This window comes from Lepidochelys kempii, chromosome 11 (genome assembly GCF_965140265.1).
Source record: "Lepidochelys kempii isolate rLepKem1 chromosome 11, rLepKem1.hap2, whole genome shotgun sequence".
Lineage (NCBI taxonomy): Eukaryota > Metazoa > Chordata > Testudines > Cheloniidae > Lepidochelys > Lepidochelys kempii.
The window spans coordinates 1,470,439-1,495,731 of record NC_133266.1 but is presented as its reverse complement, the minus strand read 5'-3'; the positions used below and the strand labels follow the sequence as shown (position 1 = coordinate 1,495,731).

The following is a 25,293-nucleotide window of genomic DNA, read 5'->3' as shown; positions in this document are numbered from 1 at the left end:
GTCCAAGGAGGGCCCCAAGGATGTGGGGGCACACCACCATTTGCCCACAGAAGTTTTGATGGGGGGGAGACCTAGAGGACTGGCCAACAAGCCCCAGACCGCCCTGGTTGTGACCCGTAGCCAGAGCCGGCGAGGGGCACTGCGCCCTGACCTTGGGGAGGGTACCCACCGGAGGCGCAGGACCCTACCCTGGTGGGGAGGGAGCGCCGAGGGGCACGGCTCAGAGAGGCGGAGGCCTCAGACCTGGCCACTGAGGGGGAACCGGGCCCCATCCCTTCCCCAGCCGCTGAGTTCCAGGCCGAGTTGAGGAAAGATCCCTCCTTGCGGAAGCTCAGGGACCTGGCCGACCTCAGTGTGGGACAGACCATGAGGAGAGGCTGCCAGGAGAGGTTCCTGTGGGAGAAGGGGTTCCTGTACCGAGAATGGAAATACATTCTGGTGGTGGTAGATTTTGCCACCCGCTACCCCGAGGCAGTGCCCTTAGCTTCCATTGAAGCAGACCCCGTGGCCGATGCGCTCCTGACCATTTTCAGCCGAGTGGGGTTCCCCAAGGAAGTCTTGACAGACCAAGGCTCCAACTTCATGTCGGCCCTGCTCCGGTGCTTGTGGGAGAAATGTGGGGTCCGGCACGACTGGGCCTCAGCTTATCACCCCCAGTCCAATGGGCTGGTGGAGAGGTTTAATGGGACGCTAAAGATGATGCTGAAAACCTTTATGGACCAGCACCCGCAGGATTGGGACAAGTACTTACCTCACCTGCTGTTCGCATACAGGGAGGTGCCCCAGGAGTCTACCGGATTTTCGCCTTTCGAACTGTTATATGGCAGGAGGGTGAGGGGCCCCCTGGACCTGATGAGAGACGAATGGGAGGGGAAGGCCACTCCCAATGGAGAGTCAGTGGTGGAGAATGTCCTGATCTTCCGAGAGAGACGGGCTGAACTCATGGGCCTGGCCAGGGAGAATCTGGCCAGAGCCCAGAGGAAGCAGATGGTCTGGTATGACCGCACGGCGCGGACCCGTGCCTACACCACCGGGGATCCGGTGATGGTTCTCATCCCAGTGAGAAAGAACAAACTACAGGCCGCCTGGGAGGGCCCTTTCAAGGTCGTCAAGCAGCTCAATGAGGTAAACTATGTGGTGGAGCTGTCGAACCGGGCGCACCACCGCCGGGGGTACCATGTGAATATGATGAAGCCATATTATGCCAGGGGGAATGTGGTGTTGGCCGTGTGTGGACAGTGGGAAGAGCAGGGAGATGACCCTTTAGTAGACCTATTACCTGGGACCAGAGCTGGTTCCCCCCTGGAAACAATTCCCCTCTCGGATCAGCTAACCCCTGCCCAGCAAGCTGAGGTCAGGGGGGTGCTGCGTCCGTACCGACAGCTGTTTTCCAACCAGCCTGGACGCCCTAATCTGACTGTCCACCGGGTGCAGACAGGGTCGCACCTGCCGATAAGATGCTCCCCCTTCCAAGTCACAGGGAAAACTGCTCAGGACCTGGAAAGAGAGGTCCGGGACATGCTGGCTTTGGGGGTGATCCAGCCATCGGCCAGCCCTTGGGCCTCGCCGGTGGTGCTGGTCCCCCAAAAGGATGGGTCCGGTTCTGTGTGGACTATCGGAAGCTCAATGCCATCACTGTATCTGATGCCTACCCCATGCCCAGGCCGGACGAGCTCCTAGACAAGCTGGGAGGAGCTCGGTACCTCACCACCATGGACCTTACAAAGGGCTACTGGCAAGTGCCGCTGGATGCAGATGCCCGGCTGAAATCGGCCTTTATCACCCCTCTGGGGCTCTATGAGTTCCTGACCCTGCCTTTCGGCCTCAAGGGAGTGCCGGCCACCTTCCAGCGCCTAGTGGACCAGCTCCTGAGGGGGATGGAGAGTTTTGCCGGGGCGTATATTGATGACATCTGTGTCTTTAGCCAGACCTGGGAGGACCACGTGTCCCAGGTTAGACAAGTGCTGGACCGACTCCAGGGGGCTGGGCTGACTGTAAAAGCGGAGAAGTGCAAGGTGGGGATGGCGGAAGTATCTTACCTGGGCCATTGGGTGGGGAGCGGCCGCCTAAAGCCGGAACCAGCCAAGGTGGAGGTGATCAGAGACTGGCCCGCTCCCCACACCAAAAAGCAGGTCCAAGCCTTTATTGGGCTGGCAGGATACTACCGAAGATTTGTGCCCCACTTTAGCGCCATCACCACCCCCATCACCGAGCTATGCAAGAAGGGGAAGCCAGACAAGGTGGTCTGGACCGAGCAGTGCCAGGAGGCTTTCCGGGCGCTGAAGGAGGCTCTGGTCAGTGGCCCAGTTCGGGCAAACCCAGACTTTGACAAGCCCTTTGTGGTGTTCACTGACGCCTCAGACACGGGACTGGGGGCGGTGTTAATGCAGGAGGATGAAAAGGGGGAGAGACACCCCATCGTGTACCTGAGCAAGAAGTTGCTGCCCCGGGAGCAACACTACGCGGCCATCGAGAAGGAGTGCCTGGCCATGGTGTGGGCCCTCAAGAAACTAGAGCCCTATCTCTTCGGGCGACACTTCACCGTGTACACCGACCACTCTCCCCTGACCTGGCTGCACCAGATGAAAGGAGCCAACGCCAAACTCCTGAGGTGGAGCCTGCTCCTGCAGGATTACGACATGGACGACATGGACGTGGTCCACGTGAAGGGAAGTGCCAATCTGATAGCGGATGCGCTGTCCCGGAGAGGGGGCCCCGAACTTCCCCAAGTCACTGGTCAGAGTGACCCCGCTCAGTTCAGTCTCGAAGGGGGGAGAGATGTGACGATGTGACCCAGCAGGGAGAGGGGAGTGTTGACCTGGGAATGTGCCCTGGGGGTGGGAGACCTGAGAGCCTGTCACCTGAGCCAGGAGGGGGAGAGGGAGGTGACACCTCTGCCCAGGAATGTGAAGAGAGGCTGCAGGAGGGAACCTGCTGGGTGGGTTTAGTTTCAGTTTGGGGCTGGGGGGAGGAATACAGGGAACCCCAGGGCTGGGGTCTAAGCTCCCTGCTCCCCCAGAAGGACTTGACTGAGGGGTCCTGGTTGTATCCACAAGCTCTGTTTTGGACTGTGTTCCTGTTGTCCAATAAACCTTCTGTTTTACTGTCTGGCTGAGAGTCTCAGTGAATCCCTGGAAGAGGGGTGCAGGGCCTGGACTCCCCCACACTCCGTGACACTTGGCCATCCCTGGATGTCATTGATTGCATTTCACCAATTCTGCTCCCATCTGTATCTTTTTTCTTTTCTGAATAAACCTTTAGATTTTAGATGCTAAAGGATTGGCAACAGCATGATTTGTGGGTAAGATCTGACTTGTACATTGACCTGGGTCTGGGGCTTGGTCCTTTGGGATCGAGAGAAGCTTTGTTCTTTTACTGGGGTGTTGGTTTTCACAACCATCTGTCCCCATACCGAGTGGCACTGGTGGGGATACTGGGAAACTGGGGTGTCTAAGGGAATTGCTTGTGTGACTTGTGGTTAGCCAGGCGGGTAAAAGCAAAGTCTTCTCTGTCTAGCTGGTTTGGTTTGCCTTGGTGGGCACAGAAACCCCAGCCCTGGGCTGTAACTGCCCTGCTTGAAGCAATTTGTCCTGACTTGGCACTCTCCGTTGGGTCCCGCCAGAACCAGCCTCGTTACAGGCGGGTTCCCTACATCACCGGATCAGGGCAGGTTCCCTGGGTCTCCGGATCAGGGCAGGTTCCCTGGGTCTCCGGATCAGGGCGGGTTCCCTGGGTCTCCGGATCAGGGCGGGTTCCCTGGGTCTCCAGGTCACTGGATCAGGACGGCAGAGTCCCTGGCCCCAGCGCAGAGAAGCGCAAGGCCAGTAGAGGGGAAAATCCTACGAGCCCATCAAACCCCAGGCGTGTGAGTGACAAGGACGCTGCATGCGCCTCCAGCCCTGTCCCCCCGGGTGTCCGGGGCGGGGACGGTGGCCTGGGGCTGGAGGGGAGGGGAGGGGAGGGGAGGCTCAGACAGAGCCATTGAGGTGGGAGGACAGAGGGGGCAGGGGGTCCCCTTGTTAACATCTCCGGGCCATGTCACCTTTTCACACGGGGAACAGAGGCCAGCGGGTCCCTTCCGCTGAGCCCCGGCGGGGGGAGACACCCCCCTGCACAGAAGCCCATGGGGAGGGCTGGCAGCTGCCCCAGATGGGAGCAGGGGCGGCGCAGGGCCCCGCCCTCCAGCTGCCCCTTCCCCCCGCGCCATTCACATGGTAACGAGGACAAATTGATGGAGACGTCTCCATTGTGGCCTGTCTCTGGCAGGCCCTGGCCCAGCCACCCGCCACCCACAGCCAGCCCCATCCATCACCGCCCAACCCTGCGTGAGCTGGGCCAGGGCCAGGGCCAGGACGGAGCAGAAGGGTCCCCCATACCTCCCCCCAGGGCACTTTCCAGGGTGCCCAGCTCCCCTGCCCACAGGCAACGCTGCGTTCTTAGTGTGACAGGGACTAGCCTGAGTGCCCGGGCACCGCCCCTGGCCATGCCCCAGTTCCCCCACCCACTGCCCCGCCTCACCGCTGCCCTGGCACGGCCCCTTGGGGGGCGGTCTCTGCGCCCCGTTCGCTCCTTGGGCTCACAGCAGGGACCCCGAGGAACCAGCAGGGGCCGGCTGCCATGGAGCCAAGAACAGGCCTGGCCTTGCCTGGCACAGGAATGGCTGTCGGTGCCGCCCCCACGGGGTCCAAATGGGGAGCAGAGGGGAAAGACCCCAGATTCCATTTGCTGAGCCAGCCAGCCCCTGCCCTGGGGCCAGATGGGAGCCCTCGCTCCCCCCCCGACCCGTGCTCCATTCCCCCCCTCCCCCCGAGCCAGCCAGTCCCTGCCCCATGCCCCATTCCCCGCCCCCCTGAGCCAGCCAGCCCCTGCCCTGTGCCCCATTCCCTGCCCCGCTAGGCCAGCCAGTCCCTGCCCTGGGGCCAGATGGGAGCCAGAGCCCCCAAGAGGGGACAGACCCCATGCCCCATTCCCCACCCCCCTGAGCCAGCCAGCCCCTGTGCCCCATTCCCTGCCCCCCTAGGCCAGCCAGTCCCTGCCCTGGGGCCAGATGGGAGCCAGAGCCCCCAAGAGAGGACAGGCCCCATGTCCTGCTCTGCGCTGGCTGGGCACCGGGGCTGGCTGTGATTTAGGAAGCGGGCCCTGGCGCGATGGAGCCCCCCTGCCAGCTGGCCGCAGCTGAGCCGGGAGGTGGGGAGGCAGTGGGAGGAGGTGGGCCCTGAACTCCCAAAGGGCAGAGCCAACCCTCCCCTCTTAATTAGAGCCAGTCCCCCCTCCCTGTCCAGCCTGGGACAATTGAAACCTCACTCCATAAAGCTCCTCTCACGGCCTGACCCCGGGGACCCTGGGGACCAATTTGTCCTGCTCTGTAATAAGAACCTAATTAAATTAGCTGCCAGCGGCCTCGGCATTAGCCCCCCCTCCCCGGTCCCACGTCGGCCTGAGCGCCGGCTCGCTCCGCGCTGGGCTGGGGCTGAGCGGGGTCCCTGGGCGCCCGGAGCCTGGCCCCAGGGCTGGAGTCCGCACGCTGGCACTGGGGGGGTTGCTGGTGCCGGGCAGAAGGGGGAAGGGGGGGCACTGAGCAAGGAGACGGAGGGGTTTGGCTGGGCTGAAGGCAGCGCGGGGGTCGGTGACATGGTGGGAGTCAAAGCAGGGCCTGGATTTAGGGTGGGGGGGACATGGACTTGCCTGTCAGGATGGATCCAAAAGGGGTGGAGAAGAAATGGCCAGACTGGCTGGGGGAGGCGGCTGGGAGCTTCGGGGGGAGGTGGAGGGGGCCCTGGGCCCTGAGACACGAGTTGGGGGCTCAGGGGGAGCCAGAGGGAGCCTGAGAAGCAAGTTGGGGACTCAGGGGAGCTGGAAGGGACCCCGGGGCCTGAGAGGCGGCTGGGAGCTCAGGGGGAGCCGGAGGGGGCCCCAGGGCCTGAGAGGCTAGTTGGGGGCTCAGGGGGAGCCGGAGGGGGCCCCAGGGCCTGAGAGGCTAGTTGGGGGCTCAGGGGGAGCCAGAGGGGGCCCAAGGCCCTGAGAGGCGGCTGGGGGCTCAGGGGGACCCGGAGGGGGACCCAGGGCCTGAGAGGCAGCTGGGGCTCAGGGGGAGCCGGAGGGGGCCCCAGGCCCTGAGAGGCGGCCAGGGGATGGGGCTGGACCAGTTTGGCCAAGGGCTGTGACCTCCAGGCAGGGCTTCGGGCCAGTCCCGACAGCCCACGGGGACCCCACTCCTCTCCCACCCCCAGGGTGACTCCCGGGCTGGGGATGGCGTCAGGGAGGCCCAGCCCTGCTGCCTGGACGGGCCGTGTTGGGGTGACTGGAGGGCCCCCAGGCTGGACCCCATCCAATGTCCTTGCCCTGTGCCCACCACACCTGGCGGAGCCCGAACTCGCTCCTGGCCCTGCTGTGGGCGCCTGGCTTGGCAGCACCTGCCTGGTCCCCCTGGGCCTGCGCTGGACCCCGGTTCCCCAGGCGGGGGCTCCCCACAGCCCTGGGGCAGCCCTTGGGGGGGCAGGGCCCTTCCCGGGGTGGGGGGGGAACAGCCAAAGCCCCCTGCCCCTGGCAGAAGAGGGCTCAGGCCTGGCGCCCAGCTTCCCGGCCCCTGGCGGATTTGCTGTAGGGCAGCGCCCCCTGCTGTCCCTTCGGGAGCACTCCCGGGGCGGCTTTATATGGGCTCCCATGGCACAGCGGGGCCAGGCCAGGAACGGGGTGGGAGACTCCCGGGCAAGTGCAGGTCTCTCCCCTCGGAGTCAGGGCTGCCCCCGGTGCCCCGGCCCCTATGCCAGCGGGGGTGCCAGCTGCCAGAGCCCTGGGCCCTCCACCTCCTGCCTCCCGTGGGCATGACAGGCCCCCTAGCACTTCTCCTGCGTGGCCCATTCCCACGGACGTGACCCCCAGCTCCCCCCCCGGGATTTCCATGGAGTGTTTCCAAGGGTGTCGTGTGCTGGTGGGGGGCGCTGTGCTCCGCTCCAGAGCTGGCCGCATTTCCCGCTATGTCCTGCGTGGCCAGGGAGGCTCCTGGCCGGGGTCGGGGCAGGGGACGGCGGCTTGCGGGCGTTTGCCCTGGGCTTGGCTCGAAACCACAGAGACGCGTGGAGCACCCGTGAGTCCATCGGTTTATTGGCCTTGTCCCCGACCGGGAAATCGCCCTCCAGTGAAGAGACAAGCGGGTTGCGGCCCGCTCCGGCCAACGGGCGCCAGCCACGCCGGCTTTACAATAATCTTAAATAATTTCTGCTTTGACCCCCCCACCCCACCCCCGGAGCCTCCGCCACAGGGACACCGGCTCCGTTACAGCGAGCAGAGAAATAAATAACGGGGGGCTGATGCGGCAGGAGGGGGACACGGCCCACGGCCGAGCCACAGACACTGAGCCACTGACTAGAGCTGGGGGGGTCCCTGTGGCTGGTGCTGCCAGCGGGGGGGGGGGAGTTCCCTGTCACGAGGGGAGCAGCCATGACTTACCCTGGGGGGGGGAGTCTGGTAGCCAGTTCAAAGCCCGGGGGGGCACCTGGTTTTGTGGGCGTGAATGGCACAGATGGGGTGGGGGCAGTGGGAGGTGGGTGATTTCAGAGCCCGCGCCTGCACTGGTGCTATTTTTAGTAATATTTGGGGGGGCTCTCCACCCCATAACCCGCCCCCCCGCTCCCCACACACACAGGCTCACATCTGGCTAAGAGGCACCTCCCCTGGCTCTGCAGCCCAGCCCGGCCCAGATCTCGCCCTCCACCGGCGCACCGTGCCCAGGAACCCCGTCCCCACCCCCGGGCCCCAAGCCCCCCGGTGCCCTCCCCCGCTCACACTCACCCCAGGGCCCCCCGGTCTGGCTGGGCAGCCTCGTGTCCTCAGAAGCCGCGTGGCTGGCCCGTCCCTGGGGGCACCAGCTCGTTCTCAGCAGCGACTTTGCTGGCGCAGGGGGCTGCCCTGCCGGGAGGGGGTGTCTGCCCAGCCCAGCCCAGCCCTTGGGGCGCAGGCAGCCGGGCGGCCTGGCTGGGCACGGAGCCGCTCTGGCACTCAGATCTCTCCTCTGCCGTGCCCTGCCCCCCACCGGCCCCTGTGCTGGGCACCTCCACACACCCCCCGCCATTGCCCCCAGCGTGGGGGGCTCCCGCCTGGCCCCTCCCCCTTCACCACCGTCCCTGGAACTCGCCTCACGCACAAAAATAGCAGCATGTAGATTCATCTGGGGGCGCCCCCCCCAGCAGCCCCCGTCCCGGGGCCCTGGGCTGGTTGGCAGAGCCCAGGCTGGCAGGGAGCCGAGGCAGCCCTGGCGCCAGCAGCAGACGGGGGAGACTGGCGTCCGGGCCCCACAGGTCCAGGCCTCCCGGAGCAGCAGGGGTAGCTGGGGACATGAGACGGGTCCCCCAGCCCCAGGCTGGTGGCTCCGCAGGGGTCTGTCCGTGGTGGTGCCCAGCCTCGCTGGCACACGGGACCCGGGCCCAGGGGAGGACGTGCCCCAGCCTCCCTGCCCTCTCTGGCCGGGCCCTGCGCGGGCTCAGCCGGCCCCGCTTCCTAGGGCAGGCGGCATTCAGAGCGTGGATGGCTCCTCTTCCCAGGCAGCTGCCCCGGGCGCTGCTCCCGGCAGAGCGGCCCAATGGCCACCCCTCCGCCCGTCCCTCTCCTCTCCCCGGCAGCCCTCAGCTCTCGAACTGGGCCGTCCCCAGCGGGTGGAAGCTCTCCGGGGCCAGCAGCAGCCGGCCCAGGTGGTACAGCAGCCCCGAGTACCAGTGCACACCCTCCGGCTGCGTCCGGTGCCCGCCCGCCAGGCTATGGTACAGCCGGAGGGGCCAGAACGCCAGCTGCGCCAGCCGCTGCTCCTGCACCAGGGCGAAGCAGGAGGCCACCACATCGTCCACCACCAGGGTCCCGTGACGGGTGAGGGGGGCGTAGGCCCCGAAGTCTGTCTGGGTGGAGACATCCACCACCCTGGCCGGCCGCAGGCTCATCCCCATCTCTGCCACCAGCACGTAGTGCCCGGGCCGCACGCGGCTGGCGAAGGCGGCCTGGAAGCGGGCAGCGGGCGCCGTGGAGTTCTCGGCCACGAACAGCAAGTGGGCAGGGGTCAGGGCCAGTCGACGGGGCGGCTCCTGGGTCTCGATCACGTGGAAGGTGGTGGGCGCCGACGCCTCCTTGTCCAGGAAGGCCAGGAAGTCGCTGTAGGTGGCCCGGCCCTGCTCGTCCATAGCCAGCACCCGCTGCCCCGGGCGCAGCGCCCACAGCGGGGTCCTCGCCCCACTCTCCAGCGTCGCCAGGGCCCGGGCAGGGAAGCAGCCACCCGTCTTCGCCGCCGCCGAATGCTCTAGAGGGAACGAGAGAGGACAGGGCGGTTACCCTGCGGATCCCTGACCTGGCGGGCAATGCAGCCACCTCTGGGGTGGGGCGTAGGGTCTGTTTATACAGGGAGACCACCCACCCCAGTGCTGACATGTGGCTGCCTCTGGGGTGGGACCTGCCTCAACCCAACAGCCAGAGCCAGAGTGCAACCCCCCCAATTTACCCCCACACTTCCTGTAAGGGCAATATTCTGCACTGCCCCCCACGCGCCCCAGGACCCTTCACCCCCTCCACACCCCAGCTTGAAAACACCCAGTAACCTACCCACTGCCCCCAGCTCACAATCCCATCCTGCCTCCATTTGTATCCCATCCCCCACCCCCACCTGCAGCCGCATCCCCCCCAGCTGGGGGGTTCCAGGCACGCCCCGAGGAGCACTGAGCATGGGGTGGGGGTGGGGCTGTAACCGAGCCCCCAATCTGTAGGGCTCTGTTGCTAGCGGGTGTGGGGGGGGGTCAGCAGGTCTCCCACTGGCCCTGTGGGGCCTGTCGCCCATCTGCCCTCACAGCCAGAAACCTGCTCCAGGCTTGGGGGCCGGAGCCAGACCCGCTGCACTGGGCAGCTGGCTGGGGGTGGGACTGTCTGCAGCTCCTGCCAGCTGGACCCCGGGCAGGTGAGGGGGGTGTTACCGGGCTGGCGCCCCCAAAGCCAATCCCCGGGTGAGTTCGCCCCAGCCTGTGCCCACAAGACTGGCTGGCCCACGGGTGCTGGCGGGGGGGGGGGTTAGTCACCAAACCCCTGGAGGGGGCAGGGAGCGTGGAGCAGGAGGGTTTGGGGGGTAACATCCCAGAGGGGGCAGGGAAGGGGTTTGGGGGGGAACATCCCTGGGAGCTGGCCTATCTCCAGTGCAGCACCTGCCAAAGTGGGGGGCTGGAGCACTGACAAGCTGGCCACGCCACCCCCCATGCTGAGCTCCAGGGGGCTGGGCGCCCAGGGTGGTGGGCAGGTGGGCACTGGGAGGGGGGTCCAAGGGTTGGGTGCCCAAGGGGGTGGGCACTGGGGGGTCCAAGGGCTGGGTGTACAGGGCTTTCTCTCACCCCTGTTCCCTTCCCACCGCCTGCCCCTCACCTGCTCCCACCCCTCAGCGCCCCCCAACCTTCTCTCTTCCCTTTCACCCACACCTCCCCCACTCCTCCTGTCCCCCTGCACAGCCCCTCCCCAGCTCCTCCTGCCCCTCCGCCCCACACAGCCCCACTCAAACTCCCGCCCCCATGTGACACCCTCATCCAGATATGGCCTCCTGCCCCCCACTTCCCTGCCACTTGCAGACCCCCCCCAGCTCCCTTCCTGGGCAGGCTCCCCCTGGCACTCCCCCCCCCAGGCCAGCAGAGGGAGAATGGGAGCCATGGGGGGGCCTGGCCCCACTTGCTGGGGCCCCACCCTGGGCTGGAGGCTGATTGAGAAAAGCATCAAACTCCAGAGCAAATCCTTTTATTTCCCACAGATGCAGATTCAGCCCCCGAAGGTGCCCCTGGGAGCCGCCCCCCAATCCTGCCCAGGCCCCTCAGCACCAGCACCAGCCCCACGGGGGGCTCAGAGCCTGGCCACAGGCAGAGAGTGACGCTGCCTGGCCTGGCTCAGTGCCAATGGGGGGGGAACCAGTGGGGAGAATTTAAACCAAATGGGGGGAGAAAGCCCGGCAGGGGGATGGATCCGGCCAGGGACAGTCCCTGGGGCAGAGCCCTGAACCTGGGCACCTGGCACCACCTGCCGGCCCTGATCCTGCCTGATAGAGAGACTCCCCCAGCCCATCGGGATGGGCACAAAAGAGCCAGGCCGGGGGGTGGGGGGGGCCAGGGAGGAGCAGGGGTCACTGGGGCAGACATGGAGGGCAGGCATTTGGGGCGGGGCAGAGGGGAGGTGATGGGGGGTGTTCGGGCAGGTGGGGGGGACAGAGCAGGTGGGGGCAGGTGAGGGGACATCGGGGGGGGTGTTTGCGGGGGCAAAGGGGAGGTGATGGGGGGTGTTCGGGGCAGGCCGGGAGGAGGAACAGATGTGGTGATGGTGGGGGTGGGCATGATACACAGAAGGGTCCCCGTGGCCATGGTACAAAAATAAAATGGGTTTATTCCCCGGCATGGGGCAGGCCAGCTGCCCCCGACGTGCAGAGCTGAGGATGGGGAGCAGCCCCCCCGGCAGCCCGCGCCCGGTCCCAGCCACGCACCACGTGCTCCCAGTGGCGTGGCAGACACGGGGGGGGTCCCCAAAGATCGTGGCAGGAGGCCTGGAGCCCAGGGGCGCAGCAGCCGCACGCTGGAGCTCCCTAGCCAGGGCCACTCGGTGCCCAGCTGCCAGCTCCCTCCATTGTCCGGGGGCCCTGCCCTGCTCTGTCCTCTCTCCAGCACGGCTCGCTCCTGGTCCCGGTCGCGCCCATCCTGGCCTGGGCCGGGGCAGCCGGTCAGCGCGGGGCCCCAGGCTGTGTCCGAGCAGGCGAGGCTGATGGATCCAGGCCAAGGCATCAGGACGGGCCCCGCGTGGGGGGAGCCGGGGCCTGGCAAACGCTTCCTGCCCAGCGGCCAGAGCCCCGAGGCTGGGCGTGCCCAGGGCGCCTCCCATCACGCTACTGGGCAAAGCACAGCGAGAAGAGGCCACGGTCAACGCCCGCCCGCTCGGCCCGGACCCGCCTCCTCTCGAGGGGCACGTCCTGGGGCTGCTGCGGGACGGGAATGATCCGGGGGGCTCTGCTGGGAGGAATCTGCGCACCGTGCACCACAGACCCCTCGCTGCCCGCCGGGCTGCCAGGGCCCGGGGAGCTGGTGCCAGGCCCTGGCCCTGCCGCCCGGGCGGGTCCTGTGGCCAGGCGGCCGCGCCGTACCCAGGCCCTCAGGGCTCAGGGACAGGCTCCCGGCGAGGATTTGACGGGACAATCGGCTCCTGCCCAGAATTCACCCCGAGTCGTGCCGGAGTGAGGGTCCCCCCAGCCCAGCTCCAGTGGTGGGGAGCCCCAGCAGCCCTCACAGAGCAGGGGCAGGGATCCCGCGAGAGCAGGGCCCCCCAGCAGGGCCTCCCAGTCCTGTGCGCCCATGTCTGGGTGGGACAGACGCTCGCACCCCGAGCCAACGGCAACAGACAAAGCAGGTGATGACGCCTCAATCCCAAACACAGCCTGACTCCTCACTCCCGACCCACAACCCCTGCCAGCCCAGCCCTGGGCTCCCCCCAGCTCTGCCGGTGCCCCTCACTCCCGACCCACAACCCCTGCCAGCCCAGCCCTGGGCTCCCCCCAGCTCTGCCGGTGCCCCTCACTCCCGACCCGCAGCCCCCTGCTAGCCCAGCCCTAGGCTCCCCCCAGTCCTGCCGGTGCCCCTCACTCCCGACCCCCAGCCCCTGCCAGCCCAGCCCTAGGCTCCCCCCAGCTCTGCCGGTGCCCCTCACTCCCGACCCGCAGCCCCCTGCTAGCCCAGCCCTGGGCTCCCCCCAGCTCTGCAGGTGCCCCTCACTGCCGACCCGCAGCCCCCTGCCAGCCCAGCCCTAGGCTCCCCCCAGTCCTGCCGGTGCCCCTCACTCCCGACCCGCAGCCCCTGCCAGCCCAGCCCTAGGCTCCCCCAGCTCTGCCGGTGCCCCTCACTCCTGACCCGCAGCCCCCTGCGAAATTAGCCCTGCCCCCCCCAGCCCTGCCAGTGCCCCTCACTCCCGACCCGCAGCCCCCTGCTAGCCCAGCCCTGGGCTCTCCCCAGTCCTGCCGGTGCCCCTCACTCCTGACCCGCAGCCCCCTGCTAGCCCAGCTCTAGGCTCCCCCTGAGCAGACATTGCCAAGCTGGGATGTTTCAAGATGCCGTGTCTGAGCTCTACCCCGAGCTGTTCGTTCTCACCCCAGAGCAACCAGCCCCTGCCTCCCATCTCCCCACAGCCATGGAGCCGCTGTCTTCCCAGCACAGGATGGGGAGGGGGAGCAGGGGAGACGGGATGGGGGAGACTCAAAGATGGGGGGGCAGGTGAGATGCCATGTGGCTCTGATGTTTGGGCAGAGGAAGCGGGGGCAGGGGCGTGAGCAGAGCCTGAGGTGGCATGTGGGGGGGGGAGATGGCGCTGGATGGGTTGGGGGTTCAGGAGGGGATGGGATGGTGGCGAGGGGAACTAAGGTGGGGTTGCAGCCTAGGGCGAGGGTATGCTGGGTAGGACAGCATGGTGGGGGAGCGGGTGCGGTGCAAGCAGAGTGATGGAACAGCTGGGGGGAGTTTGGTGGGTTGCCCACAGCTCTGCCGGTGCCCCTCACTCCCGACACCCGGCAGGGTGGGCAGGACAGCTGGGGGGAGTTTGGTGGGGGCAGGGTGGGCAGGACAGCTGGGGGGAGTTTGGTGGGGGCAGGATGGGCAGGACAGCTGGGGGTGTGGGGCAGGGCGGGCAGGAGGCTGAGATGGAGTAGGCAAGGGCAAGGTGGGTGGGGGCACTGGAGTGGAGCTGGGCAAGGGAGGGGACCAGGGGCTGCGGGGTAGTGGGGCCAGGCTGGTCCAGCCAAGCAGTTGCCCCCAGCTCCCGGGTCCCACGGCCACACGTGCGAGCAGCGCCCTGCCCGGCCCGCCCCACCTGACTTGACGGAGCAGTGGATGTGGGCCTTGGACTCGTAGTAGACCCAGTCGAAGCCAGCCTCCACGGCCAGGCGTGCCAGCAGCCCGTACTTGTTGCGGTCCCGGTCGGAGGTGGTGATGTCCACGGCTCGGCCCTCGTAGTGCAGCGACTCCTCCGAGTGGTGCCCGTCCTCGTCCCAGCCCTCGGTCACCCGCAGCTTCACCCCCGGCCACTGGTTCATCACCGAGATGGCCAGGGAGTTCAGGCGGTCCTTGCAGCGCTGCGGGCAGGGGGCAGAATTAGTGCAGAGCCGGGAGGGGGCAGCACAGAGTGGGGAGTGGGGCAGCACAAAGCAGGGGCAGGACAAAGCGGGGAGGGGCAGGACAGAGCGGGGGGGCAAGACAGGGGGAGAGGCAGGACAGACCGGGGGGCAGGACAGAGTGGGGGGGTTAAGGTTTATCAGCCTGTTACCCTGCACCCCCAGGACATTGCTGGGAGCCAAACAGGCTGTACATGGGGCAGCCGGACCTGACCCCTGCTGGGGGATTCCCCCTCCCTCTGCCCCATACTGCAAAGCCAGCCCCCTGCTGCCCCCTGCTGCGTGTGGGGATCCCCCATGCCCCACACAGAGTGCACCTAGCTACCCCTCCCCCCCCGCCCTGTAAATCCAGCCCCTCCCCGCCCCATCACAGCCCCCGCTCTGCAGCCGGCAGCCTCCCTAGGCAGCCTGGGCCGTTCTCGTCACCCTCCCGAGACCCCTGTGGCGGGGCCATGCCCCCAGGGGGACGGGCAAGCAGTGCCGCACACAGCGACTGGACGCAGGTCTTTCCTGGGGGATCCAGGGAATCAGACCCCGCGAGTGTGTGAATCGTTTACACCCACCCCCAGAATACATGAGACTGTTTCACCGGCCGCCGTGGGCCCCATCCCCCCAGCTTCTTCGGGGCTCCCTGAAGTGCCTCACGTTAATCGAACTCACCTGGCATAGCCGCACACACCTGCCCCCCTTCCCAGCTCGCTGCTGCCTCGAGCAACCCACCCGTGGCCGCGAGTAGCCTTTGGCCCCGATGCAAACTGACCCTTTCAGCCCCCGCTTTGCTCTCTGGCTCCTGGCCAGATTCAGAGCCATGCCGGTACTTTGCCTCTCCCGCCATGACGCCTTCGCGTCTTTCGTCACCTCCAACCCTGGTGCGACGCCTTCCCCGCCCCTCCCCGGCGCCCCCACCCATGGCCTGGGCCCGTGCCACGCACCGCCCGGAGCTGCTCCCGCGTGCCCATACGGGCCAGGCTCCCTTCAGCAGCCCCACAGCCTCTGGGCACGACCCGCACTGCCCCGGGGTGCCACGTCCACACCACACCCCTGGCAATCGCTTCCCTGTCCACGGGGGGCAAGGCTGGCAGACCCCTTCCCCGACCGGCAGGGCCAGGGCCGCACGGGGAGCCACGGAGTCGGCAGGAGCTGAGCCCTGCAGTCACTTCCCCCTCACACCCGCCCCGCGGGGGCCCTTGGCACAGTTTGGGCAACCCTCTGCTGGGCCTGGCAGTGAGGGGCCCAGCTGGTGCCCATGGGTTTGGTGAGGTGGGCACTGACTCATGGGGCGCTGGGCTGAGACCCAGCAGACCCTCACCCCGGCCTCCCGGCAGCTGGCAAGGCTGTTGGGTCACTGCTAGCCTGGGGGGTTAGAACTAAGCCCCACAGCCCCCTCCCAGCCCCCATGGGGGGCGGTTCTCACTCTCACTGCCCCAGTGCTGGGGGAGGGGGAGGCTGGAGACACTCTCCAGTGGCTCCCTCCGTAGCCAGGGTGGGTGCCATGCAGAGCAGGGGGAGGGCGCCCCCAGGAGGACAGGGATGGGGCTGCACTGATGGCTAAGGCCTGAGGGAGTCTCCTGGTCAGATCAGAGCCCCCAGCGAAAAACCATCCCAAACATGGGCACCGCAGACCCCAGGGACGGCCCTTCCCCACGCTCCGCCCCCAGCCCCAGGACAGCCCCTCCTCCAGCCCCCGACCCCCAGGAAAACGCGGCCCCAGGGCAGCCCCCAACCCAGCCAGGGAGGAACGTGCTCCTGCTGGTTCTACAACCTGGGGGTGTGACTTTCGTGCCAGCCCATAGCCCCATGTCCGAGCCCTCTGTATCCCCCTCCCCCACTGCCGCCCCTCCCCCAGGCACCCGGAGCCCCGGGCTCCCACCAGGAACAGGGATCAGCGCAAGGAAGGGTTTGGAGACAGATGCACCCCCAGAACCCAGGCCGCGAACTGCGAGGGCCGGGCCGGGGTTCAGTCCAACTGGGTGACCTGGTGGGGAGCTTGGTCTGTCATCCCTGAACCGCTGGAGCCAATATCAGCGGCATGAGAAACCCCCAACTTGCCGGACCTGAGGCAACCCCTCACTCCCGACCCACAGCGGCCTGCTATGCCAGCCCTGGACTCCCCCCAGCTCTGCCAGTGCCCCTCACTCCCGACCCGCAGCCCCTGCCAGCCCAGCCCTGGGCTCCCCCCAGCTCTGCCGGTGCCCCTCACTCCCGACCCGCAGCCCCTGCCAGCCCAGCCCTGGGCTCCCCCCAGCTCTGCCGGTGCCCCTCACTCCCGACCCGCAGCCCCTGCTAGCTCAGACCTGGGCTCCCCCCAGCTCTGCAGGTGCCCCTCACTCCTGCAGCCCCCTGCTAGCCCAGCCCTGGGCTCCCCCCAGCTCTGCCGGTGCCCCTCGCTGCCGACCCGCAGCCCCTGCTAGCCCAGCCCTGGGCTCCCCCCAGCTCTGCCGGTGCCCCTCACTCCCGACCCGCAGCCCCTGCTAGCCCAGCCCTGGGCTGCCCCGCAGGAGGATGGAGGGTGAAGAACAGCCATGTGATGATAATTGTGAGTCATTCCAAGGCTGCAGCTGAGGCTTCTGCTCTCCCGTCAGTTGTGAGCTCAGGAAGCTCCAAACCCAGGTCGGGGTCCCCAGTGGGGAAAGGCTGGACAGGGCATCGCCGCCGGGCATTCAGAGCCTGGCACTGAGTTCTCTCCCTGGGGCTCTCCCAGGCCCCCTGCCCCTCCCAAACCAGGAGGCCCCACCCTGCGGCTGCTCTGGCCATGACACCTCCCTTGGGCTGGGGAGGGCCCAGGAGAGGCAGAAGGGAGTTTGCTGGAGGGGCTGACGGGGTCAGTGCAGGGATGGGAGGTATGGGCTGGGGGCTCCCCATCCACAGGTCTAGGGTGGGTGACAGGCAAAGTCTGCAATGTGAGGGGGGGCCACAGTGCTGGGGGGCCCTTCCTGATGCAGTGGGGCTGGGGGGGGCTGTGATGCAGAGGGAGGGGGTGGGGGAAGGGGGCCTTTGCCCCAGAGAGGTTCCTCTCTGCCCTCCCCCCGCCCCCCTCCCACGTGCTCCCCAACTGCTGGGTGCAGTCTCAGTGTCGGGGCCAGCCAGAGATAAGACAGGGAAGGAATTTAACAAACACAATTCATGGGGGGGGGGGGGTTTGTCCCCATGAACCACCCCCCCTTTGCTGCGCAGGGACACGGCACCACGGCGTGGGTGCCACCAGCCTGACTGGGAGTGGGGCCACCGCGTCCCCCTCAGCCCCCTGGCCATGCAGCCCAGCCAGCCCCAGAGACACCCCTCCTGGCCGGGCGGGGAGGCTGGCACGGGGCCCGCTCAGCTCTGCAGCCAGGCAGGGATGGGCCCGGTCCCCCGGGCACTGGTTTGACTCCAGCTCACAGCAGCTGGCAGGAGGGGGAGATTGTTCTGCCTCGAGGGCCCACGGCAGCCCTGATCCCCCCCGCCGCCCTAGCTGCACCTGACATCCTCCAAGCCAGGGGGCGCACATGCGGTGGCTCCCATAAACCCCAGCATCAGGCAGGGCTGCCCCCCTGGTCCCCGGGCATCACGCGCCATGACTGCGCTCTCTCCGACCCCGACCCCTTCCCTCGGCAGACAACGGCATCCGGCCAGGACGCCCCTCCCCAGCCTCATCCCATCGCCCCGGTCACGCCCCTCGACCCCCCAGCATGCAGCCCCATAGCCCCAGCTCAGTCTGCACATGGCCCCCAGCTCAGCTGTTCCTTTCCTCCCTCCCACCCCATCCTTGGAGCAGCTCCTCTGGGATGGACAGACAGAAACACACCCACAGGACAGATGAGAGGAAAAGGGGGGAACAATTGCAGCAGGACGCTGAGCTCAGGGGGTCCCCTAAACATCTGTGCAATGGGAGTGGGTGGGGCCCAGCAAAGCTGGGGTAACTGGAGCCCCATATGGGCCTGCCAAGCCTGCACACACGGCATGTTCACCTCTTCCCGGCGGTGGATCCCCCCAGCAGATTAGAGCTGCCCCACCATGCCCAGGCCCCCTATGCTTACAGATCCCCTGCAAGCTCCTGGCCTGTTCCCCACCCCTCTCTCAGCCCTTCCTCCCAGTGCACATCTGGCCGTCAGGTTATTTCCCCCTTCTCCTGGCTGCATAGGACCCTCACTCCGAGGAGCCGAGTCACGGGTCAGGACTCCCCGTGCTAGGTGCTGCATGGGTAGAAAGATGCTTGCTGATTGCTGGGTCCCCCATGGGATTCTCAGCTCCTCACAGTTTAGCGTCACCTGAAATCCTCCCCAGCCCCAGGCACACCCCCTGCATTGCACTTCCCCATCCATGGGGCACACTGTCCCAGGCGATCGGGACATGGCTGCACAGGGCAGGCATCAGGGGAAGGGGGCTCAGACCCCAGCTGCTTTCGCTTCGGCCGCTGGCCAGGGAGCAAACCTGTCCCACCCCAGCCTAGGGCGGCTCCCAGCCACCCAGGCCCTGCTGTGTGGACACACGCCAGGGAGGGGGTGTGCAGGGGGCAGCTGGGAGGGCGAAGGTCCCTGTGGCTGGAGCGAAGTGCTGCTCTGCCATTCCCAGCTGTAGCCAGCAGGTGTCACTGCCGTGCCAGAGAGGCCCCACAGCCGAGTGCCTGGGGACGGGGCAGGGATCGCAGCCAGGCGCTCCCCTTCGGGGCACGGGATGCTCCCCGGCACCAGGCTGCCTCCAGCTCAGAAAGCAGGGCATGGCCAGGGCAGTGCAGCTCAGGTACACCCCATCGTGGGGCGGGGGCAAAGGTGCCCACAGGGCGGGGGAGACAGAAATCCCTCCATGCCCGGATGCCCTGTACCAGTGGGCACGCTGCAGCCTGGCCAGCGTCCACACGGCTACATGTAGTCTGGGATCTGCCTTGGCCTGTTGCCAGGTCTTCAGTGAGAGCAGAGCTGGCTGCCCCCCGACCCAGGCCACCGCCATGGCGACAGGTGGCAGCCACCTACTCAGATCACGACGGGGAGAGAGAGGGAGAGATCCCAGAGACTGGCACACAGAGCTGGCCACAGAGACAGGCTCAGGACTGGAGCAGGGCTGCCAGATGCTTGCATCTCTGCCTGGGGTGGTGATGGCTGGGAAGGGCACAGCAAGAACCCACCCTGGGTTCAGTTTGCCCAGTGCCATGAGCAGCCACCCGAGGAAATCACTGGCAGGGGAGTCACAGCGCCCAGTTGGCCTGTGGAACTCTCTGCCACAAGAGGGAGCCGGCGAGGGCAATGTCATGGCTGTGCAGTGCGTGAGTAGCTCTGCACGCTAAGGACACGAGCGACAGGATGGATCCAGTCTCACGCTGCAGGACGTTCTGCCCTCCCATTCTGCACAGCCAGCCAGGGACATTACAGGTGGGGGGGAGGGTAATGCTGCCCCCTGAGCCATCGGCTGTGGAGACAGGCTGCTAGCCTAAGCAGGTGCCCTGGGCCCTCAGAGGGGCTGGTGCCCTTCACACAGCAGCTGGTTTCAGGCAGGAGTGGCATCCAACACCCTGTCTCAGGTATGCAGCCCCTGTGGTTCCAGAGCTCGGAGAGCTGTAGGGGGAGGCCAGAGGGAGAGCACGGCTTGGAGATGCCCGGAGAGACCCCGGCCCACGTGGCAGGTAAGCAGGCTCACTCACTATGAAGGACCAGCTCCCCCAGGGCGAGGAGCCAGCACCAGCCCAGTCAGCACTGACCAGAGGTCGTGCCCAGCTGCTCAGGGCTCCCAGCTGAGTTCTGTGCCAAGCTTGGTGGTCCCAGCAGAGGCCGAGGGCTGAACGGGGCCTTGGAGAGGGAGTGCCCCTCCCCTAGGGTGATCCTGCTCGCAGGGCATTTGGCACCAGGCTCATATGCTGTGCCCGCCTGGCACCTTCAGCTCCCAGCGGAGTCACTCACAAGCAAGACCAGGCAGGACCCACTCCCACCGGGAGCCCCAATATGGCAGGGCCAGGCTGAGCCCCCCACACCACACACACATGGAGGGCAGCCAGCAGCCACACCCTGGATGGGGACCAAGGCCCTGCCGTCCCTGTGTTGCGGGGGGCGGGGAGTCAGTGGCATTTCCTCAGCAGGGCAGCCTGCCCAGGCACTGCCAGCCCCACTATGCAGGGTGGGGGGTGAGGAGCCCGCCGGGAGGGGGCAGCACACTGGGTCTGCAGGCCAGTGGGGCTGGGCAATGAGGCTGGCCCAAATGGCACCGTGGGGGGGCACCTGAGAAATTCCTCTGCCCAGCGAGGGTGGTGAGGGGCCGGCTTCGTGGGAGGGGAAAGGTGGGGCCTTCTCTCAGCGCCTGCCAGCAGGCCCAGCGCAGAGCAAACAGACGCAGATTCTTGAGGCAGATGAACCGATAAGGGGAGGCGGGGAGCAGCCCTCCCCGCCCCCCAGCATCTCCCAGCACCACCCAGACGCCCAGACCCTTGGACTTGGGGAAAACAGGTTCTGAGGTGAGTCAACAGCAGTAAAAGCCAGTGAGGCGAGGGGTTGCATGGGAGTGGGTCCCGTCCCCTCCCAGCCATCCTGGCAGCGTGGAGCCTGCACCTCAAGCCGCCTGGGGCCCTAGGGGCATCTCTCCCTTCACCCTCCCCCGCAGGGGGCACTGGGAAGGCTGCTGCCCCAAGGGTGCTGGGAGTCCTGGTGCGATTGGATGGCAGTCCCCTGCTCCCCCAGCCAGGTGTCCCTACATCTTGGCCACTGGGCTCCCACCAGGGCCAGGCCAGCGGGCATCCAGGCCCCAGGGCAGCAGGGCACTTTCAGATGTAATGTCTGGGCTGTGGGGTGCCAAGAGGCTCTGGTCAGAGCCCCATTGGGCTGGCCACTCCACACACATGGCGAGAAGAGTGACACCCTGGGATTACTTGGGACCGGTTCTGCCCTGCGTGGTGCAGCGAGAGACAGGAATAGGGCTCACAGTTGGGACATGGGGCCTGTCCCCTCTAGGGGACGCTGGCTGTGATCAGGCTTCAGAGCAGAAGACTGGCTGGCTCGGGGGAGGGCGGGGGGAAAGGGGTGGAATGGGGCACTGGGTCTTTCCCCTCTAGGGGGCGCTGGCTCCGATCTGGCCCCAGGGCAGGGACTGGCTGGCTCAGGGGGACAGGGAATGGGACATGGGGCCTGTCCCCTCTAGGGGGTGCCGGCTTTGATCCAGCAACTGGCATTAGTGACCCATGTGACAGTCATTACTAGCTGTGAAGTGCTTTGGGCTCCCAGCCCACACCCCAGCTGGCACTAACTGCCCCTGGCTGGCAGACTCAGCAGAGGTCCAAGCAGGTCAGGCAGGAGCAGCTTGGAGTGCAGGGGGCTGTCCCGGGCGGCACCTATCCAGGGATCCAGTCCCCAGTGATGTCAGACTGCCCGACACTCACTTCCTGGAGTTCTCCTGTCCTCACACACACCAAGGCCGGAGTCCACCGAACCTCCGCTTTCACAGCCTCCTGTATTCAGCCCAGGGCATGCAAGCCATTCCCCCGCCAGCCAGGAACCCACAGGCCCAGCGCAGCCAGCACCGGCCTCCAGCCCTGGGACCCAGTCTCTGCTGGGAAATTCACCTGGGCTGTAAATCAGCAGAGAGGGCTGGGACCAAGCTCCTTATCTGCATTCCTGAAAGCCGCAGGCATTCTCCTTGCCCACACCGAAACGCCGGGTAACCTTCGTCCCGGAGCCACCCTCCCCTGTCCCAGGCCGCCTCTGCTGGCTTCCAGGTGGAATTTACGACAGGCCATTGTCCCCTACGTTAGACTGGGCCACGCCCGGCGAGGGTCAGTAACTTCCAAACACTCCGCCCCAGACATCAACCCACCCCCCACCAGCAACCCCCCAGCTCCCAGAGGCAGGGGAAACTGAGGCATGGAGAGGGTGAGGGCTTGGCCAATGCTGCAAGGCCACTGCCCACACCTCCACCGCCCTCCCGAGTGCTCAGCCCCTGGATAGAGGCCGGGTGGGGGGCGCGGTGCTCGGTGTCATGCCCGCGGCAGTCACACCCGAGCCCTCCCCTCCTCGCCCCATTCTCAGGCCCTGGTCGAAGAGGCCTGCCCCGCCGCGGAGCTGGGCACCCAGGTGTGCCCAGAGCCTTTGTGGGAAGCGGCCAGCGACCAGCTCCTGCTCTGCTCCCTGTGGGCCCAAGTCACTCGTGCCAACAAGGGGCTCCTACCGCCCTGCGGAGCCCACGCAGCCACCTGCTCCACTCAGTCCCCAGCGGGCAGCGCCAGCAGGGACCCGGCTGTGGTCTCAGACCCTAGCCGAGGGGACAGAGGACCCGACCACTGAGCAGCCAAGGGTCAGTCTGTGCTGTGGATGCTGACAAGGGTCGCCCCAGCCGTCCCCCTTTCCTGGTCCCTCTGCAGCCCGAGAAGGCTCTCTACACTGCTTTGGCACAGCTCCACGACCCCCAGCAGCTCTGCCTCCCCAGCCCTGGGGCACAGGCACCCTCCACTGCCCCCCTCCCCCCACTGCAGCACTGGGTCCAAGACACCCTCCACTGCCCCCCTCCCCCTACTGCAGCACTGGGTCCAAGACACCCTCCACTGCCCCCCTCCCCCCCTGCAGCACTGGGTCCAAGACACCCTCCACTGCCCACCCCACAGCACTGGGTCCCAGGGCTCTGGAGATTTCAGACACTGAACCCTACCCCCAGCCAGTGCCAAGGGATTGCCCAGCTGGGGGCCTCCCGGGGCAGGCAGGGGGATGCCACTGCCCACCCCCTCCCGCTCCCTCCAGCGCTCTGGTCCTCCACAGCATCCGCCCCCGACTCCCTCCAGGGACGGGAACTTCCTAGCGGGCTGGGGCAGCAGCTTGCGCCCGGGAAGCCCCTCGTGACTCCGAGCATCTTGTGGCTGCCGGGGGCCGGCTGTGAACTCGCCACCTCCTGCGCCTCGGACTGGGGCTGAGGGGCGCGGGGCCCGCAGCCGGAGACCCAGAGCGCACGCTGCCCGGCAGGTGAATGGGAGAGCCGCGCCGCGCGCCCTGATCCCCGCAGCTCCTCTCCGCCTCCAGATCCAGGGCCCCCCTGCAACGCTGCCGCCCCGCGCCGCCGGTCACTGCATGGGGAAGGTCCCCGGGCTCGGGGGAAGGAGGGCAGCGGAGGGCAAACAAACGAAGCCGGGCCTGGGAGAACAGAGGAGACCCCCGCCGCGCATCGGGGATCTGACTGGAGAGGGGCCTTCGGGAGGGCAGGTGCCTGCAGCAGAGGGTCACCGCAGCGGGCAGCTATCAGGGGAGGAAGCATCTGCTCGGGCCATTGGTCTACCCCGCACGGCGGGGCACTTCCAGGCCTCCCTCCCAGCACCTGAGCCGGGGCCCCCGGACAGGATGTGGAATGTCCCCCGGAGCCCGCCATGGCTGAAGCAGGGATCAGGGCAGGAGCCGGGGGGGCGGGGAGGAAGAGAGCAGGGCTCCCCCGGAGAGGAAGGACTGCAGGGCGCAGAGGGCTCAGGAGCCTGGCATGGCCCGGGGAGGGGCTGGGCCCGTACCTGGGTCATGAGCCGGTCGGCTCCCGTGTTCTCTTCGTCCTTGAAGATGATGTCGGGGTTGTAGTTAGGGGTCAGCTCCTTAAAGCGCTCCGAGTTCCGGGCGATCTTGCCCTCGTACCTGCCGCTGGCGCCCAGGGTTTTCTCGGGCACGTTGGGGCTGAACTGCTTGTAAGCCAGCGGGATGAGCTTCCTGGGGGGCCGCCGGCGGCTGCCCACCACCCGGCCCGGCCCGCACCCCCGCACCGCCGGGGCCAGCAGCAGCGCGCATCCGCTCAGGAGCAGCAGGAGCCGGGCCAGCTTCATGACAGGGAAGTCCGGGGACAGCGGGGACGCTGGGCAGCTCCGCCGGGGAGGGGAGGCGGGCGACAGGGGGGTCCTCAGCCCGGGAGCCCCTCAGGCTCGGCCGGGGTGCTCGCCGTGCCCCAGGGGGGTCGCCATCCAGTGCGTAAAGGTGGCCGTGTGCCGGGCAGGTGCTGCCGTGCGCCCCGCTGCTGCTGCCCGGCGCCTGGGGCTGGCCGCCTGCTCTGAGCTTTCCTGCCCGGCCGCCTCCAATAAATAGCGAAGGGCCGTTTGTTTTGGCAGCGGGGCGGCTGCTGCGGGGCCGGGGCCCGGCTGCCCGGAGTCCCCGCGGTTGGCGCCCTGGTGGTCAGGGCGGCGGTGGCTGCAGGGGCTGGAGCTGGAGCCGGAGCCGCTGCTGTCTCCACTCCCAGGGCACGAGTGAGAGGGGAAATTGAAGAGATCCGGGATCGGGAACCGCCAGGACCGCACCCTGCCCATGTCCCAGCCTCCCAGCTCCCTCCCTCCGCCTCCCCGCGGAACCTGCCATGGGCCGCCGGCAGCCTCCTCCCCCTGCCAAGAGCGCCGCTGGTCGGAGCCCACCCCACCGGCCGGGGAGGGTCCCGCTCCACCTGTCCCTGAGGGCGAGCCCCGGTAGGCAGCTGCCCCCACCCCGCCAACGAGAGCGAGGCCGGAGGGCTCCCTCCACCCCGGGAACCAGCCCTGCTCTGGCGGCCCCGGCTCCCAGGCCACCCGGGCGACTTCGACAGGTGTCAAAAACCCACACGTGGAGGGTCCCTGAGCCCGTCATAGCGGGCACCCCCCACCCGGGAGCCCTGCAGCCCAAGCAGGCCCCCCACTCCTGGGCTCTATTTGCTCGGGGCTGCAGGTGTGCGGGGTTCCTGGAGCAGAGCAGGCGAAGATTCCTGTTCCCCCTGCATCAGGGCTGATACCAGGTGCCCCAGCGCGCCCTGGGAGGGGGATCAAACAGAGCAGGGAGGCAGCTGGTTGAAATTTAACCACAATATTCTCGGTCTCTATTGTTTGGAGGGAGGCCCGATATTTCCACAACAGGATTATGGGATCTGATTAACTCGCTGAGACAACAATGCGGGGCTGGGATGGGCTTCCCCTTCCAGCTGCCAATAGGGGAAAGTAAACACAACACCCTGATTTCACTACCCAGGCCAGGGGCCGGCCAAGCCCCCTCCAGCCCCCTCGGCTCTGCACCAGGGAGGGCGCTGTGCCCCTCTCCCCACAGCCAGCCTCATCTCCCCAGGTGGGCCAACTCCTTTGGGCAGCCTCCGCCCAGTGCCACAGCCCTTCCCGGGGTGCTCTGGCTAGGCCAGGCGAGAGGCAGAAGCCGGGGCGGGTCCCAGAGAGGCAGAGCCCAGGTCAGGCTAGTTCCCAGGAGTGGCCTGCCATGCCGAGA

General features: G+C 67.2%; 1 protein-coding gene across 2 annotated transcripts; it reads right to left on the bottom strand.

Moving 5' to 3' along the window:
- Positions 1-8,114: 8,114 nt before the first annotated feature.
- On the bottom strand, positions 8,115-24,366 carry IHH (Indian hedgehog signaling molecule). Of its 2 annotated transcripts, none has more exons than XM_073304675.1 (3): positions 23,586-24,366; positions 13,846-14,107; positions 8,115-9,283 (listed from the first exon to the last, which is right to left on the bottom strand). In XM_073304675.1, the coding sequence occupies exons 1-3, from the start codon at positions 23,886-23,888 to the stop codon at positions 8,622-8,624; spliced, it is 1,227 nt and encodes a 408-aa protein (XP_073160776.1). In that variant the 5' UTR covers positions 23,889-24,366; the 3' UTR covers positions 8,115-8,621. The 2 variants fall into 2 exon arrangements, with proteins under 2 accessions (XP_073160776.1, XP_073160778.1); XM_073304677.1 differs by having other exon boundaries at positions 8,671-9,283; positions 13,938-14,107.
- Positions 24,367-25,293: the final 927 nt, after the last annotated feature.